At 34.3% G+C, this 14,953-nt stretch overlaps 1 protein-coding gene across 1 annotated transcript in view; it reads left to right on the top strand.

The window, feature by feature from the left end:
• Positions 1–13,302, top strand: part of egflam (EGF-like, fibronectin type III and laminin G domains) — a 33,606-nt gene extending 20,304 nt beyond the window's left edge. The window contains exons 13-24 of the mRNA XM_073840663.1: positions 471–660; positions 1,517–1,642; positions 4,778–5,021; positions 5,143–5,254; positions 6,584–6,700; positions 6,858–7,038; positions 8,164–8,187; positions 8,310–8,388; positions 9,444–9,587; positions 9,732–9,815; positions 10,759–10,862; positions 12,208–13,302. Of these exons, the coding sequence (XP_073696764.1) occupies positions 471–660; positions 1,517–1,642; positions 4,778–5,021; positions 5,143–5,254; positions 6,584–6,700; positions 6,858–7,038; positions 8,164–8,187; positions 8,310–8,388; positions 9,444–9,587; positions 9,732–9,815; positions 10,759–10,862; positions 12,208–12,359 (1,557 nt within the window). The 3' untranslated portion in view covers positions 12,360–13,302. The remainder of the gene's footprint in view (positions 1–470; positions 661–1,516; positions 1,643–4,777; positions 5,022–5,142; positions 5,255–6,583; positions 6,701–6,857; positions 7,039–8,163; positions 8,188–8,309; positions 8,389–9,443; positions 9,588–9,731; positions 9,816–10,758; positions 10,863–12,207) is intronic.
• Positions 13,303–14,953: the final 1,651 nt, after the last annotated feature.

Consider the following 14,953-nt stretch of genomic DNA (forward strand, 5'->3'; position numbering starts at 1 on the left):
CAGAAGTTGACGCAGAGCTAGACAAGGCGAGCATTCGAGGTTAAAAAGTATATAAATTAAATCATTTTTTTTTTTAGAAAATATCAGATCATTTCGGTAGATAACACCCTCTTCCTTGGCTAGGATCGTTTAGAGCGCTTTAAAGCTGCATTTAAGCTGCATTTTGGAAGTTTAAACTCGGGGGCACCATAGAAGTCCATTATATGGAGAGAAATCCTGAAATGTTTCCCTTTAAAAAACATAATTTCTTTACGACTGAAGAAAGAAAGATATTAACATCTTGGATGACAAGGCGGTGAGTAAATTATCTGTACATTTTTGTTATGGCAGTGAACTTCTCCTTTAATACACAAACACAGCACAAAAAAAAGTTGGGTTTTGTCATACCCTGTATTGACTAATCGGCATCCAGGACTGGAACCATCCATTTAATAAAACACATCTAACAACCTCTTTTCTTTCTCTCTCAGGGTCAGTACACTAAAATAACCTTCCGCACGCCTATGTTTTTGGGCGGAGCTCCGAATGCCTATTGGCTGGTGAGGGCGGTGGGGACCAATCGCGGCTTTCAGGGCTGCATGCAGAGTTTGACTGTCAACAGCAAAGCCATTGACATCCGACCCTGGCCTAAAGGAAATGCACTGAGCGGAGCAGACATCGGTTAGTTTGACATACTACATAACCATGAGTGTCTTTGCCTTTATTTTGAACAGCTTGATTTTCAACCCTAAAAGTCTTCATTGTGCTTAAAGTATGCTTGTCTATGTGTCTATCAGATAAATATAACTTGCTGTGCTATTTTGCTATTCTGCCCTGAGGGTTCATCAGTTTGTGAAAAGCTGATAATTAATTAATTCATAAATGAAACATTTAAATCATAAATAATGTAACAAAAATAAAACACTAAAAGGATTCAATAATTTATTAGTTTACCCGCATGTCATGTGATCATTAACTGACATCAGAGAACCGTGAACTTGCAAATGTGCTGTTAAAATATGAAAATATTCAGGAGGTGGAAGTAAATATTTTACACTATTGTTCCAAAGTTTGGGGTCAGTAAGATTTTTTTTATTTTATTAATGCATTTGTTCACCATGGATGCAATAAAATAAAACAAATGTGACAGTGACTTTCAAATGTTTAAAATTATATTTGTATATTCTTGCAAAAACTAAATGTTTCTTGAGCATCAAATCAGCATATTAGAATGATTTCTGAAGGATCGTGTGACACTGAAGACTGGAGTGATGATGCTGAAAATACAGCTTTGTATTATAGAAATAAAGTCATTTTGAAATATATTCAAATAGAGAACAATTATTATTTTCAAATTAAATAATGTTTCATAATATTCTCATTTAAACTGTTTTTGATTAAATAAAAGCACCCTTAATGAGAAATATCACTGCCCCCGATCTAGTGATCTAATACATGAATATTTACACATTTTTAAATGTTCACATACTTCTTGGTATTGTGTTCAAAGTATGTTCTTCTCTTCTGTGTGTTTCAGGCGAGTGTAGCAACAGTGTGTGTGAGAAGGTCACCTGTGCTAATGGAGGAATCTGCTTTGCCAACCGTGCGGACGGCTTCATCTGCCTGTGCCCTCTGGGCTATAAGGGCTTCCTCTGTGAGGAGAGTGAGTCACAAGTGCTGGCATTCACACACACACAAGACCATGGTTTTGTGGCACTGACTTTTGCATGTGCAAGCACTAACACATTTACGCTTTCTATAAACTAAATTATATGAAGTTTTTATTGTTATTGCCCTGTTGCATGCAGAGAAGCTCTTGTGAAAAAGAACATTTCTGCATAGTTCTAAAATGAGTGCTTGTTACGAAATAATATACTTTAAAGGGGTCATTTGATGCAAAACTCATCTTTACATGTTGTTTGAACATTAATGTGTGTTGGCAATTTGTGTACACAACCACCCTACAATGATAATCCATCAAGGGGTATTTTTTAATCTTAAAAAGTATATCTCCTTTTTAAAATCATGTCATTCTCAGCTTCTTGTCAGTGAGACGGTACACCCACAGAGGCCACTCCCACGGTAGTTGATTGACATGAGCACCTTACCTTAGACCCGCCCTCACCGAGCTGAAACAGTCCGACTCCGATTGCCATTGTGTCGACTCAGGTGCAGGGGAAGACTGAGTGATTGAGGTGTTCTGTTGTTGGATGTAATAATGAACATAGCAGTACTCATTTACTCCCGACATCTGAGCCACTGAAGACGCAGAGGATAACATTACTTTTCATTTTTAAAAGGAAAGCGCGATCACATATGCGTCTATGTTCGTGCAAATCGTTCCTGATGCAGCTTCACCAACAGCAGAAGTGAGTATAAGGGTTTTTTATGCATCTTTGCAAACTTCCTTTCTTAATAATGTGCTTGTTGGTAAGTTTTGCGGCTAAATGCGGCTAAAGTAAACATTACAGCTCATCATCCCAGGCAGAGAGGGGCGGGGCGAACAGAGCTCATTTGCATTTAAGGACCATGCAATAAATGAGTGGATTTTTTGCAAAGCTGATTTTGACAAGGTAAAGGGTGTTTTATTTACACTACTGTTTTTAACCAAAGTATATTACAGACTTTTCATAAAGACCCTAAAAAATCATATGAACTTGTGGAAAATGGGCATCCGATGACCCCTTTAAAAGAATATCCATATCTGCAAATTAGGGCTGTCCCCGACTAAGAATTTTCATAGTCGAATCAGAATTTTCGAATCTTTCTATAGTCGACCGATAGTCGAATCATCTAGGCTTATGTGTGTGTGTGAATGGGATAGGAGGGACACGACACTATAGTCAGCAGGAGGGTAAAACAATTTTTATTTTATTTTACACACTGCACACAGCAACAACTTTTAATAAAGCGACCAAAACTGCCTGCCTGACTGCAAAACTGACAGACACACTTATTTAGGTTTAAATAAAAAAGACAGAACGCGTCTTTTAGTTCTAAAAACGCAAGGCGCACAGCACTGCCTTTTTTGCTAAGCAACGACCAAAACAGCTGTCCTCAAAGGATTATAGCGCGAACGCTCTAAAATCTATTTTTTTGCTGTTAATTAAACTGTCATATTAGCAGAAACCCTAAATAATACAGCCCCTGGTTTCCCATGATAGACACCAAAGGTTTCTCCTCTATTTCTTGCAGTCTCCGGACTTTTTAAGCGACGGTAAACTTTCGAAGACCCGAAAGATTGGACAATGGGAAAGAACGCGAATAACGTTGGGCGTTTTTCCGCTCAGAGTTGATTTTTTTTTTTCAACTTCAGGCGCTCAGAGCGCTCCTGCAAAAACGCGAGGCGCCGGGGACGCATTAACGGAGCGCAGAACGCTCACTGCCAACAGAAAACCATTCAAAAGAGGCGCCTCCAACGGCAAAAACGCGTTCGGTGTGATCGCCGCCTAATCCCTGCCGTCCTCATCTCATCATGGATCAGGGCAAGTGAAAATTAAATCTGTCACAGGGGTGGTTGGATTTGTTCACAAACACGTTAAAAATATTTATTGAACGCTTCTTTCTTTTCACTTTTGTTTTTACTGCATTATCATAATCTAAGGCTGTTTATAACTTAATATGTCCGTACAAAATCTAGTAGTTCTGTGTGCAGTTAGACATTGAGCACCCCTATATTGCCAAAATGGTGTGATGCTCGTTTCACCCGCGAAGATTCGACTGTGAGATCGGTGGTCGAATCAGGCTCCGCATATCGATGCATCGAATCTTCGACTATTCGGGGACAGCCCTACTGCAAATTGAATGTTTTTGGGCCCTTTAAAAGGTTAGTTCACCCAAAAATGAAAATTAGCCCATGATTTACTCACCCTCAAAGCATCCTAGGTGTATATGACTTGAGGTCTTTCAGTCAAATCTACTCTTGAGTTATATTAAAAATTATTATAAAGCTCTTTCAAGCTTTATAATGGCAGTGGGCAGGTGTTTCTGTTCAACAGTCCAAAACAAGTCCAATAAAGTTAAAATTATAATCAACATCAAAATTTGCATGTACTTTAGTATGTTAGTCAACATTTAAGTGGCATTTTATTAATTGTTTTGAAGAACACTAATAGTGACCATTCATTAAGTGCAGTAATAAGTGTCAGTGTTGCAAAAACATAAACATATATGGACCACAAATTGAGTTTTATATATTATAAATAAGCTTTCGAAGGATAGGACAATATTTGACCGAGTTACAACTATTTGAACAATCTGGAATCTGAGGGTGCAAAAAAAATCTAAATACTGAGAAAGTTCTTTGCAATGCATATTACTAATCAAAAATAAAGTTCTTATATATTTATGGTAAGAAATTTACAAAATATCTTCATGGAACATGATCTTTACTTAATATCCTAATGATTTATGGCATAAAAGAAAAATCAATAATTTTGACCCATACAATGTATTTTTGGCTATTGCTACAAATATACCCATGCTATTTATGACTGCTTTTGTGGTCCAGGGTCACATATATGTCTTACAAGACATAACATACAGCTTTTAACACACATGACAAATGTCATAGTAGTAGTAATAAATACAATCCCTGTTACCTGTCAACATTTGTAGATATATTTGTATTAAAAATGTGTGCTAAAAGGTAAAAAAATATGACTAGGTAAAAAAAGTAATTGCAGTTTTTTTTTTTTTTTAGATTTCAATTTTAACCAGCAAACGTGATCAGTATTATTGTGTGCCATTACCTTACTTCATATTTCTTAATTCTGAAGGCTAAAACATCTTGTTTCAGGTTTCCTGTTGTCTCTGCCCCAGTTTAACGAGAGCATGTACTCGTACGCCAGCGCCCCCTGGCCTCAGCCCTCCCACAACTACCTGTCCTTCATGGAGTTTGAGATGACCTTCCAGCCAACCAGTCCCGACGGGGCGCTGCTCTACACCGATGATGCGGCCAGTCGTGACTTCCTGTCAATTAGCCTGGTGGGCGGATATGTGGAGTTTCGCTTTGACTGCGGCTCGGGGGCCACAGTTATCAGGTTGAGTGTGTAGTAAACTGCAAAACATTTGATTTTCTTATGTTTTGGTAGATGACTGTGAATCCACAGCCGTTAAATATTCTGTAAGGACAGGAAACAATATATTTGCTTCTGTTGTCAGGAGTGAAGAGGCCATCGCTATGGACGTGTGGCATGAGTTGCGTGTCTCTCGTACAGCGAAAAACGGCATTTTACAAGTAGACAACCAGAGACCAGTGGAAGGCATGGCAGAGGTGAACAGTTTTGTATTATTTGAAAACATTTACACTACCATACACAAGTTGGGGTCAGTTTGTAATATTTTTATACTTAACAAGGATACATTCATTTGATCATAAGTGCAGTAAAAATAGTCATATTGTTAAATAATATTGCAATTTAACAGTTTTTTTATTTGAATATATTTTAAAAAGTAATTTATTCCTGTGATGCAAAGCTGAATTTCCAGCATCATTACTCCAGTCTTCGTTTCACGTCAAAATATTTTCGTTTCAGTGCTGATTTGCTGCTATAACATTTTAATGGTATTTATATAAAAAACATTTCATAATATTTAATAATTTCGTTATTATCAATGTTGAAAAGAGCTGCTTAATTCAGTCTTTTAATGACAGTGTGAAAACAAATTTCAACACTTTTCAACAAATTTCACTGGAAATTTAATTTAATTTAATTTAATTTAATTGTGAAAACAAGTTTCAACTTTTTCCACTTGACATTTGATTTGATTTGATTTCAAGTAATTACTATTCATTATTCAATCTTTTAATGATAGTGTGAAAACACTTTTAAGAGTTCTTTTAACTCTTTTCACTGAAAATTTTATTTAATTTAATTTTATTTAATTTAATTTTATTTTGTTTTTTGTTTTGTTTTGTTTTGTCTTGTCTTGTTTTATTTTATTCAGTCCAAGTAATTACTCATCATTATTTAGTCTTTCAATGACAGTGTGAAAACTAATTTCAACTCTTTTCACTAGACACTTTATTTTATTTTATTTTATTTTATTTTATTTTATTTTATTTTATTTTATTTTATTTTATTTTATTTTATTTTATTTTATTTTATTTTATTTTATTTTATTTTATTTTATTCCAAGTAATCACTATTCATTTTTTCAGTTTTGAAATATGACAATATGACAATATGATAACAAATTTTAACACTGACTTGCTGAAATAAAGGTACAAAAGTTAAGTAACTTTTCAAAAGGCACACTTTTGTACCTATTAGGTTCTAATATGTACACTTTTGTATTTTTGGACATATTGTACTTTTACAGTACCAAAATGGTACTCTGTAGGTACAAACATGTACCTTTTGAAAAGGTAGGCCCCCCAGTGACAGCTTTTGTACCTTTATTTCTGAGTGCAGCGTGAAAACAAATTTCAGCACTATTCAATTAATATGGATTGTTGAGCATAATTTATTGACAACAAAATCTGTTCAATCAAAAATAAATGTATAAAATACAATACATTATTTTGTATGTATATAGTGTATAGTATAACAACAAAAACATTACTGATAATGATCTTTCTCTCTCTTTCTTTTTCTCTCAGGGTGCATTTACACAAATAAAGTGTAGTTCTCCTCTCTATATTGGAGGAGTTCCTAATTATGATATAACTAAGACAAGCGCTGGTGTCCTGAGACCCTTCAGTGGAACTGTTCAGAAGGTACAAGGGTTTAAATAGTAGATACTAGTTAAAGATACTACAGGGTGCTTAGTTAGTGTTCAATGTTGCGGTTGAATTTTATGTTGCAACACCTGACTATTTAATGTTTCTAATCTTAAAATGGTATAATAATGTTCAATCTTTCCCCCTGTCCCAGATCACTCTGAATGACCGCACTATAGAGTTAAATCCTGGTCAGGCTTTTGGGGTGAACGTGTTGAATGCAGACCACCCTTGTGTTGAGAACCCATGTGCTAATGGAGGAACATGCAGGCCGAAGTGGGACGGATACGACTGTGACTGTGCGCTTGGGTATGATGGGAAACACTGCCAGAAAGGTGAGAAAACAAACAACTCTAAGACAATGGTGCTTCTGAAGATCTGCCATGCATAGTTCATAGTCCAGGCATAAGTTTAGAATGCAACACTTACATACTTATAATGCATTATTTCTGTATGCATAATGTACAGTGTGAGAAAAACATACTTTATTCATTAAAAATAGAATAGGCAGTATACAGTACATATTGTGCATTCTGCAGTATGCTAGTATTCCATTACAAAAGTAGGCTATGTTCAAAATTGTCTGCTACCATACTACACTTGGTAATTCATAGTATGTTAACTAAAGACTAAAACTACTAAAATACAAAAAAAATCTAGTAAATGAAATAAAACAGAAATAAAATAAAATATAAATAACATGTAAAACTTGAGCTTAGATTAGAACGCTTAAGTTGGAGTATATAAAAGTTGAAGTACTAAAATGACCAAAACTGAAGCTGAAATAAAAATTTAAAAAGCTATTTTAAAACAACAACATAGAAGTATTTAAGTAATTATTATTTTTGTTAGATTGTCGTTATATTAGAAACAATTACTAAACTGAAATTTAAATAAATATGAAATAAAACATTTTTTAAAATATTTTAAGTTTTTAATTTTATTTTAAGTTATAGTCATTTAAAAAAAAAAAATCTATTATAAATACATAAAGTCATAAATATAATAAATAAAAATTATAATATTATATGAAAAATATGAATTATAACTATAATAGTATATAAATAATATAAGCTACATTTGGTGAAATTCATAAACCAGAACACAAAAAAAAACTAATAAATAAATGAATAAAATAATTAAAATGCACAATGCAATGCACTAAATCTTTCATGCGTATAATGACTCCTCCTTGACTTTAAATAAAAATGCCAAAAAAAAAATGCATAGTGGTTCTCATATTATTAGTATATGATTTAAACTAAACTCTGTAAGAAGGCAGATCTCAAGGAGCAGGACTGAGCTTTAATTAAAAACTTTCCTTCCGTGGTATACAAACAGTATTTTGTGCTTGGTTTTAGACTGAGATGTTGCTCTGATATTCTTTGCAGACTTCTTCCATAACACTTCAAAATCTTTCTTAAGCTTCTTTTATTCTGTTTTGTGCTCTCGCTGTGCAGAATGTGGGAATTATTGCTTAAACAGTAAGTGTTCGAGTTAGAATTTCTCTTTCATGTCTGCTGTCTAATAAGACTGGCTTTAGTGTATTTATGGTGTATGCTGCCATCTAGTGAAGGTTACAGAGCTTTTTCTTTTGCTGTATCAGCTGTCACTGAATCTATAGAGATCCCTCAGTTCACTGGACGCAGCTATCTGACATACGACAACAGAGATATCCTCAAAAGGTAGACTACTTTTGCTTTTATACTCTTTACTTACTATAATTACATTGGTTCTGGAAGTATTTTTCACATAGGGATTTTTAAAAAGTGTTTGTTGCCATGAACTAACCCAACCAGCTATAAAATGAATCACAACATTACAAAATGTGATTTTTAACAAAAAAGCATTTGAAAGTCAGACAAAAACACTGTGTACTTAACTGTTTTAGTAAAGGGGAAAGACCTACAATTCAATGAAGCATTGTAAATAACATAATCAAATTAAAAACAATGGTGAAATATAAATCTATTCATTTAAAATGGTTGATTATAAGGTTTCTTGCTAAATATGAAGGTGTGGTCCTTGTAAGCTCTTTTGTTGCAATTTGCTCACTGCAACTCTGATTGATGGAATGTTTGCACAGCATCATGGGTAATGTAGTTTTTCCACTTTAAATTCCAGCAAAAATGGTAAAATTGTGAAATATGTATACTATTTAAAATAACTGATTCTATTTAAATATATTTTAAAATTGAATTTATTTCTGTGATTTCAAAGAATTTTTAGCATCATTACTCCAGTCACATGATCCTTCAGAAATCATTCTAATATTCTGATTTACTGCTCAAATAATTTATTATTATATGTTTATGAATAGAAAGATCAGTTCAATTTTAAGCATCCTTACTAAATGAAAGTAATAATTTCTATCACCCCCCCCCCCCCCCTCCAAAAAAATGTACACTGACTTCAACATTTTTAATGGTATTTCAGATATATTAAAGCTGATTTTTGGATCTTCCTATTCATTAAAGAATCTTTCTGAAGGATCATGTGACACTGAAGACTGGAGTATTGCTGCTGAAAATGTATCTTTGATCACAGGAATAAATTACATTTTAAAATATATTGAAATAGAAAACAGTTATTTTAAGTAGAGCAAAAGATACTTCTTTAAAACCATTAAAATTCTTACTGTCCAAAGACTTTTGACCAGTAGTGTATGCTTCATATAAAGTTTTTGTCTTTTTTGTGCATATATGCACTCATGCTAATATAATAGTGCATGTCTCTGCAGGGTATCAGGTTCCAGAACAAACATGTTCATGCGTTTTAAGAGCACGTCTAAAGATGGACTTTTACTTTGGCGGGGAGACAGTCCAATGAGAGCCAACAGTGACTACCTGTCTCTCGGCCTTCAAGACGGAGCGCTTATTTTCAGGTATAACAACATTTCCACTCACATCTGCATACAACCGCATGCTTAAAATCACGAGATTTACATTCATATACATTTTTTTGCAGAAAATAGAGGATCAAAGGCGTCCTCCTAAGATTCTCCTAATATCTCTTATTCTCTCTGCAGTTACAATCTTGGTAGTGGAGCCACATCTGTGGTCATTAATGGCACATTTAGTGATGGTAAATGGCACAGAGTGAAGGCTGTCAGGTCAGACATTTTGCCATTAAATCATTATTTTAGCATGTCTTTCTTTGTCAAAATTTCTCGTTTATGTGCTCGCTCTTTGTCATTTTTATGTACAGTTGAGGTCAAAAGTTTTTCCCTTTCAGAATCTGCAAAATGTTAATTATTTTACCAAAATAAATTGTTTATTTGGAACTGACCTGAATAAGATATTTGACGTAAAATATGTTTACATATAGTCATAAATTTATAAAAATGACCCGGTGAAAACTTGAACAAAATGAAAATGTGTACTTTTTTTTTATTTTATTTTTTTTATCTTGCCTTGTGCTGCCCTTTAGAGGTTACAGAAGATAGTTGCATGTTTTCCAGAAGACAAAATAATTTAAATTTACCCTGATATTAAAATTCAAAAAGTTTTCACCCCCAGCTCCTTCTGTAGCATAGTGAACAATTGAACTTTCTGTAATAGATGCAGGGCTGAGTCCCTCAGTTGTCCTCAACTGATCTCAAAATAATACAGCCATTGTTGGAAAGGGTTCAAATACACAGAAATGCTGAAAAACCAAAAAATTTGTGGGACAATGACCAACTATCACTAAACTAAAAAACAAACACAGCTGTGGATCAAGAGGGGTGTAAACAGGGTCATTTTCATAAATTCAACTATTATTTTCTCTTGTGGACTAATATGTGAACGTCAGATCAGTACTAAATAAACAATAACATGCATTTTGTATGATCCCTCTTATTTTGGTCAAATAGTTAACATTTTTCAGATTCTGAAAGGGGGATGTAAACTTTTGACCTCAGCTGTAACTTGCAAGCAGTTTCTGAGAGAGAATTATTTAAAAGTAAATCCTACACCAAATTTCTTCAGTGTAGATGAATGTCAGACAATTTGCACCATTTAAAAGGGTTATATTTCTCAGTTTAACCAACCTTTTATGTTTGTCTCTGTCTGAAGGGACGGACAGTCTGGTAAATTAACCGTCGACGATTACGGATCTAAAACAGGCAGATCTCCAGGAAAGATGAGACAGCTAAACATAAACGGTGACCTTTACATCGGTAAGAAAAAACACAATTATGAAGTTAATATTTGTTTTGCTGTTTGCTTGAATTTTCTATTCATTACAGAATCCTGAAAATTCCATAAAAATATCAGGCAACTATTTTCAACATGGATAATAAGTAGGGGTGGGCATAGATTAATTTTTTTAATCTAGATTAATCTAGATTAAATCTTGGAATTAATCTAGATTAATCTAGATTAAAATGGCTAATTTGAATTCTGCTGAAGGCATTCAGAATATGTGTGCTACCCAAATAATGACTTAAAGTCTTTGAGAATGGATCATAAAGCTCATAAAGCTGTTCTATGATAATTTGTTGATGAAAATAAATTATGTTTAATTAGATGTACTTGTGTTTACTAACTAACTAACAATGAAATTATTTTTTCTACCTATTAGATTGTGTGTTTTTAACGTCAACACCTACCCAGCCCATTACATGTTACACCGTACTTTTATTTTGACAGGTTGCCGTGAAGTTTCTGTGTATGATATGATGCTAGTTTTCTCAAATGAAACGTTAAAAGTGACACTCACAGCAGTTTGGGAGATTGAGTTTATCTGTTCATGTGAGATGAAAATGCCAAAAATGACCGGGAGCGTCACGTGTGTTTCAGTATGCGTGTAGTAAAAGCTCGTCTCCGCAATGCATACATACAGCTAGGCAAACGGAACATATCGGATTCATATTAAAACGGTCTTTTTGCATTTCAGGTTTCACATACACTAGTCCATATCGCGATTTGAATTAAGTGACTGACCAACATTTGATTTATGAATCCAAAAAACGACGAATTTACGTGGCATTTCGCTATAGTAGATTCGGTTTTTATGAATGGAGGACTACGCGATCCCGTCTGTGTTTTGGCGGAGGAGATTTAAACGCGCGACCATATTCTATAGTCTTCGGTATACATCCGCGTTAAACTATCAAGGTGAAAGTCATCATAGCTTGCGTAGTTTAGACCCAGCTCCCAACCCAAATTTGAGAATAGATTAACGGCGATATTTTTTTTATCGCGCGATAAGAGTTTCACGTTAACGCAGCACGTTAACGCCGATAACGGCCCACCACTAATAATAAGTGATTCTTGAGCAGCAAATCAGCGTATTAGAATGATTTCTGAAAGATCATGTGACACTGAAGGACTGCAGTAATGAGGCTGAAAATGCAGCTTTGCATCACAAAAATAAATTACATTTAAAAAATATATTCAAATCAAAAAAGGTTATTTTAAATTGTAATATTTTTTCACAATATTGCTGTTTTTATTGTATTTTTAATCAAATGATTTTGTGTCTAGTTCTGCTGGTGATTTAGATTTTTAAAATTTCTCCAGGTGGGATGAAAGAGATCGCGTTGCACACGAACAGGCAGTACATGCGAGGTTTAGTGGGATGCATTTCTCATTTCACTCTGGCCACGGACTACCATCTGTCTCTGGTCGATGATGCAGCTGACGGCAAGAACATCAACACCTGCACCAACTGAACACCTCAAAAACACCAGCTACAGATTGCAAACATCAATGACTGCAATCCAAGAACAACAACATCAAAATAACAACAATATCAGGAACGCTAACATCACTGACCTCAGCTGAGAAGCAACAAATGCATTTGCCATTGCAGCCAAAATGAATATATGCCCCATTCAACTTCTTAAAATGACCATAGTCAAGACCCAAACATTTACCTACATCTGATGAAAAGCATTTGTATATGTGCTGAGATGAGGATGAAAATATGTTATGATATGTTATAATATTCCATAAGCTAGCATGCAGATGTTTAAAGGCAAGACCAACTCAGACGTTTTGTCCATCATGGAACATTTGACATCTTTTACTGAATAGTCACAACTAAACATAGTTATACACCAAACTGTTTGTTTTCATATCTACAACACTTTTTTTATGGGACTTAAAGTATGATTCGGCTACAGGTTCTTGTCCTTAGTCAGGTGGGCCCAGGTGGGCCCTCTTGCATTATTCTCTTCAAGGGCAAATGTATTTATATTTATTATTATTTTTTTTTTTATACCATTCATTTTGAATCAGTATTTAGGCTGATTACTTTATAGATAAAGATAGGTTCCGATGATTAGCCGTCATTTAGCGTAGTACCTGTCTCTCTCTTCTGAGGTAATGTTTGCACTGTGAGTTTCTAGGCTGCTAGTGGTGGAAGGACAAGGTGATGTGAATTTTCTCTTTAACGTCTCCGCCTCTCTTTTCCTTCTAGCTACAAACTTTTATGAATCCCAAAGACTCTTTTATAGCTACTGTAGATCTTTGTTTTTGTTTGTGTGAGTTAATGGATGTCTGCAAAAAAATGCATCTCTTAATTTTCTGCCTTGATGTTTTAAAAGCCTATCATTTTGCCATCAAAAATGTGACTTACTGATTTTATTCCTAAAATAAAAAGTATGTCAGACACTTCATTTTAGGCAGGTGTCTCTTTAAATTTATTTTAAAGTAGGATAGCAGAAGCTTGTATTACAGAGTATTTAACTTCTAATTATAAATCTAATAAGCTAACCCTTAAATGAAAATTAACAATGGTTTTACTACAGTAACCATGGTTTAATTGTGGTTTTTGTGGTAAAACCATAGTAACCACAAAATAAAGCAATACTATAGGATTTAAAGAAAAAACATGGTAACTACAAAATGAACCATTGTTTTACAAGAACCATGGTTTAACTATTGTTTTTGTAGTAAAACCATAGTAATCACAAAAGTAATAATGGTTTTACTACAAGATCCATGCTTTAACTTTGGTTTTGCATTAAAACCTTAGTAACCACAGAATTAACCATGGTTTTACCATAGCATTTGCATTAAAACCTTAGTAACCACAGAATTAACCATGGTTTTACCATAGCATTTGCAGTAAAACCATGGTAACTACAAAATTAACCATGGTTTAACTATGCTTTTGTAGTAAAATCACAGTAACTACAAAATTAATTGTGGTTTTACTACAATAACCCTGGTTTAGCTATAGTTATTGTAGTAAAACCATAGTAATCACAAAAGTAATCATGGTTTTACCATAGAATTTGCAGTAAAACCATGGCAACTCCAAAATTAACTATGGTTACTACAAAAACCATGGTTTAATTATGGTTTTTGTATTAAAACCATAGTAATCAGAATTGTCCATGGTTTTACCATAGCATTTGCAGTAAAACCATGGTAACTACAAATATGGTTTTATTTTGATAATTCCATGTTTATCCTGATCCCCTTCTTTATATATAGTCATGGTAAAAAGTTATTTAAACTCTATTTCTGAAATGTTTTTGATAATTTTGTAGTAAAATCACAGTAACTACAAAATTAACCATGGTTTTAAGTATTGACAGTGAAATCATAGTTATCAAAAAATTAACCTTTGTTTTACTACATTAACCATGGTTTAACTATGTTTTTTTGGTAAAATCACAGTAACTACAAAATTAAGCAAGGTTTTATTACAATATTGACAGTGAAACCATAGTAATAATAACATTAAAACTATAAGTAAAACTATAAAACCAAAAAAATAAATATGGCTGTACTATAATATGTTGTCACGACCACACACAAAGGGAGAAGGTGAGTATCTTTCAAGGTATTTATTAACAAACGTGCACAGTTCAACACACGTGCAAACGGGTGAATAATGTCTCTGTGGTCAAATCTTCAAACATAACACAACAGGTGAGTTCAAGTTCATAAGGATCATAGCGTTAGCAACAGTCACTTCCCTCTGACACGATTAACGTGTTTCACAGGAGAACATCAGAGCAATCCACGGGGAGCACAGGAGAACATCAGAAGAATCCACGAGGAGCACAGGAGAGACAACAGGAGGGGGAGAAGATCCACAGAGAAGCATCCATGCAACTTCGATACCAGCCGGTGAGTGAGTGAATGAGGTAAGTATTTGAAGGGTGTGGTGATTGCTGGTGCAGGTGACGGTGATTAGAATTCTGGTGATGGTTCACGGGTGTGCTGTGGTGGTGATTGGCTGGTTGGTGGAGGATCGTGGTGATTGGGGCTGAGGGAACGTGCAGAGGGTGTGACATCACCCCCTCCTCCA

The sequence above is a fragment of the Garra rufa genome, chromosome 5, assembly GCF_049309525.1.
Source record: "Garra rufa chromosome 5, GarRuf1.0, whole genome shotgun sequence".
In the NCBI taxonomy this organism is placed as follows: domain Eukaryota; kingdom Metazoa; phylum Chordata; class Actinopteri; order Cypriniformes; family Cyprinidae; genus Garra; species Garra rufa.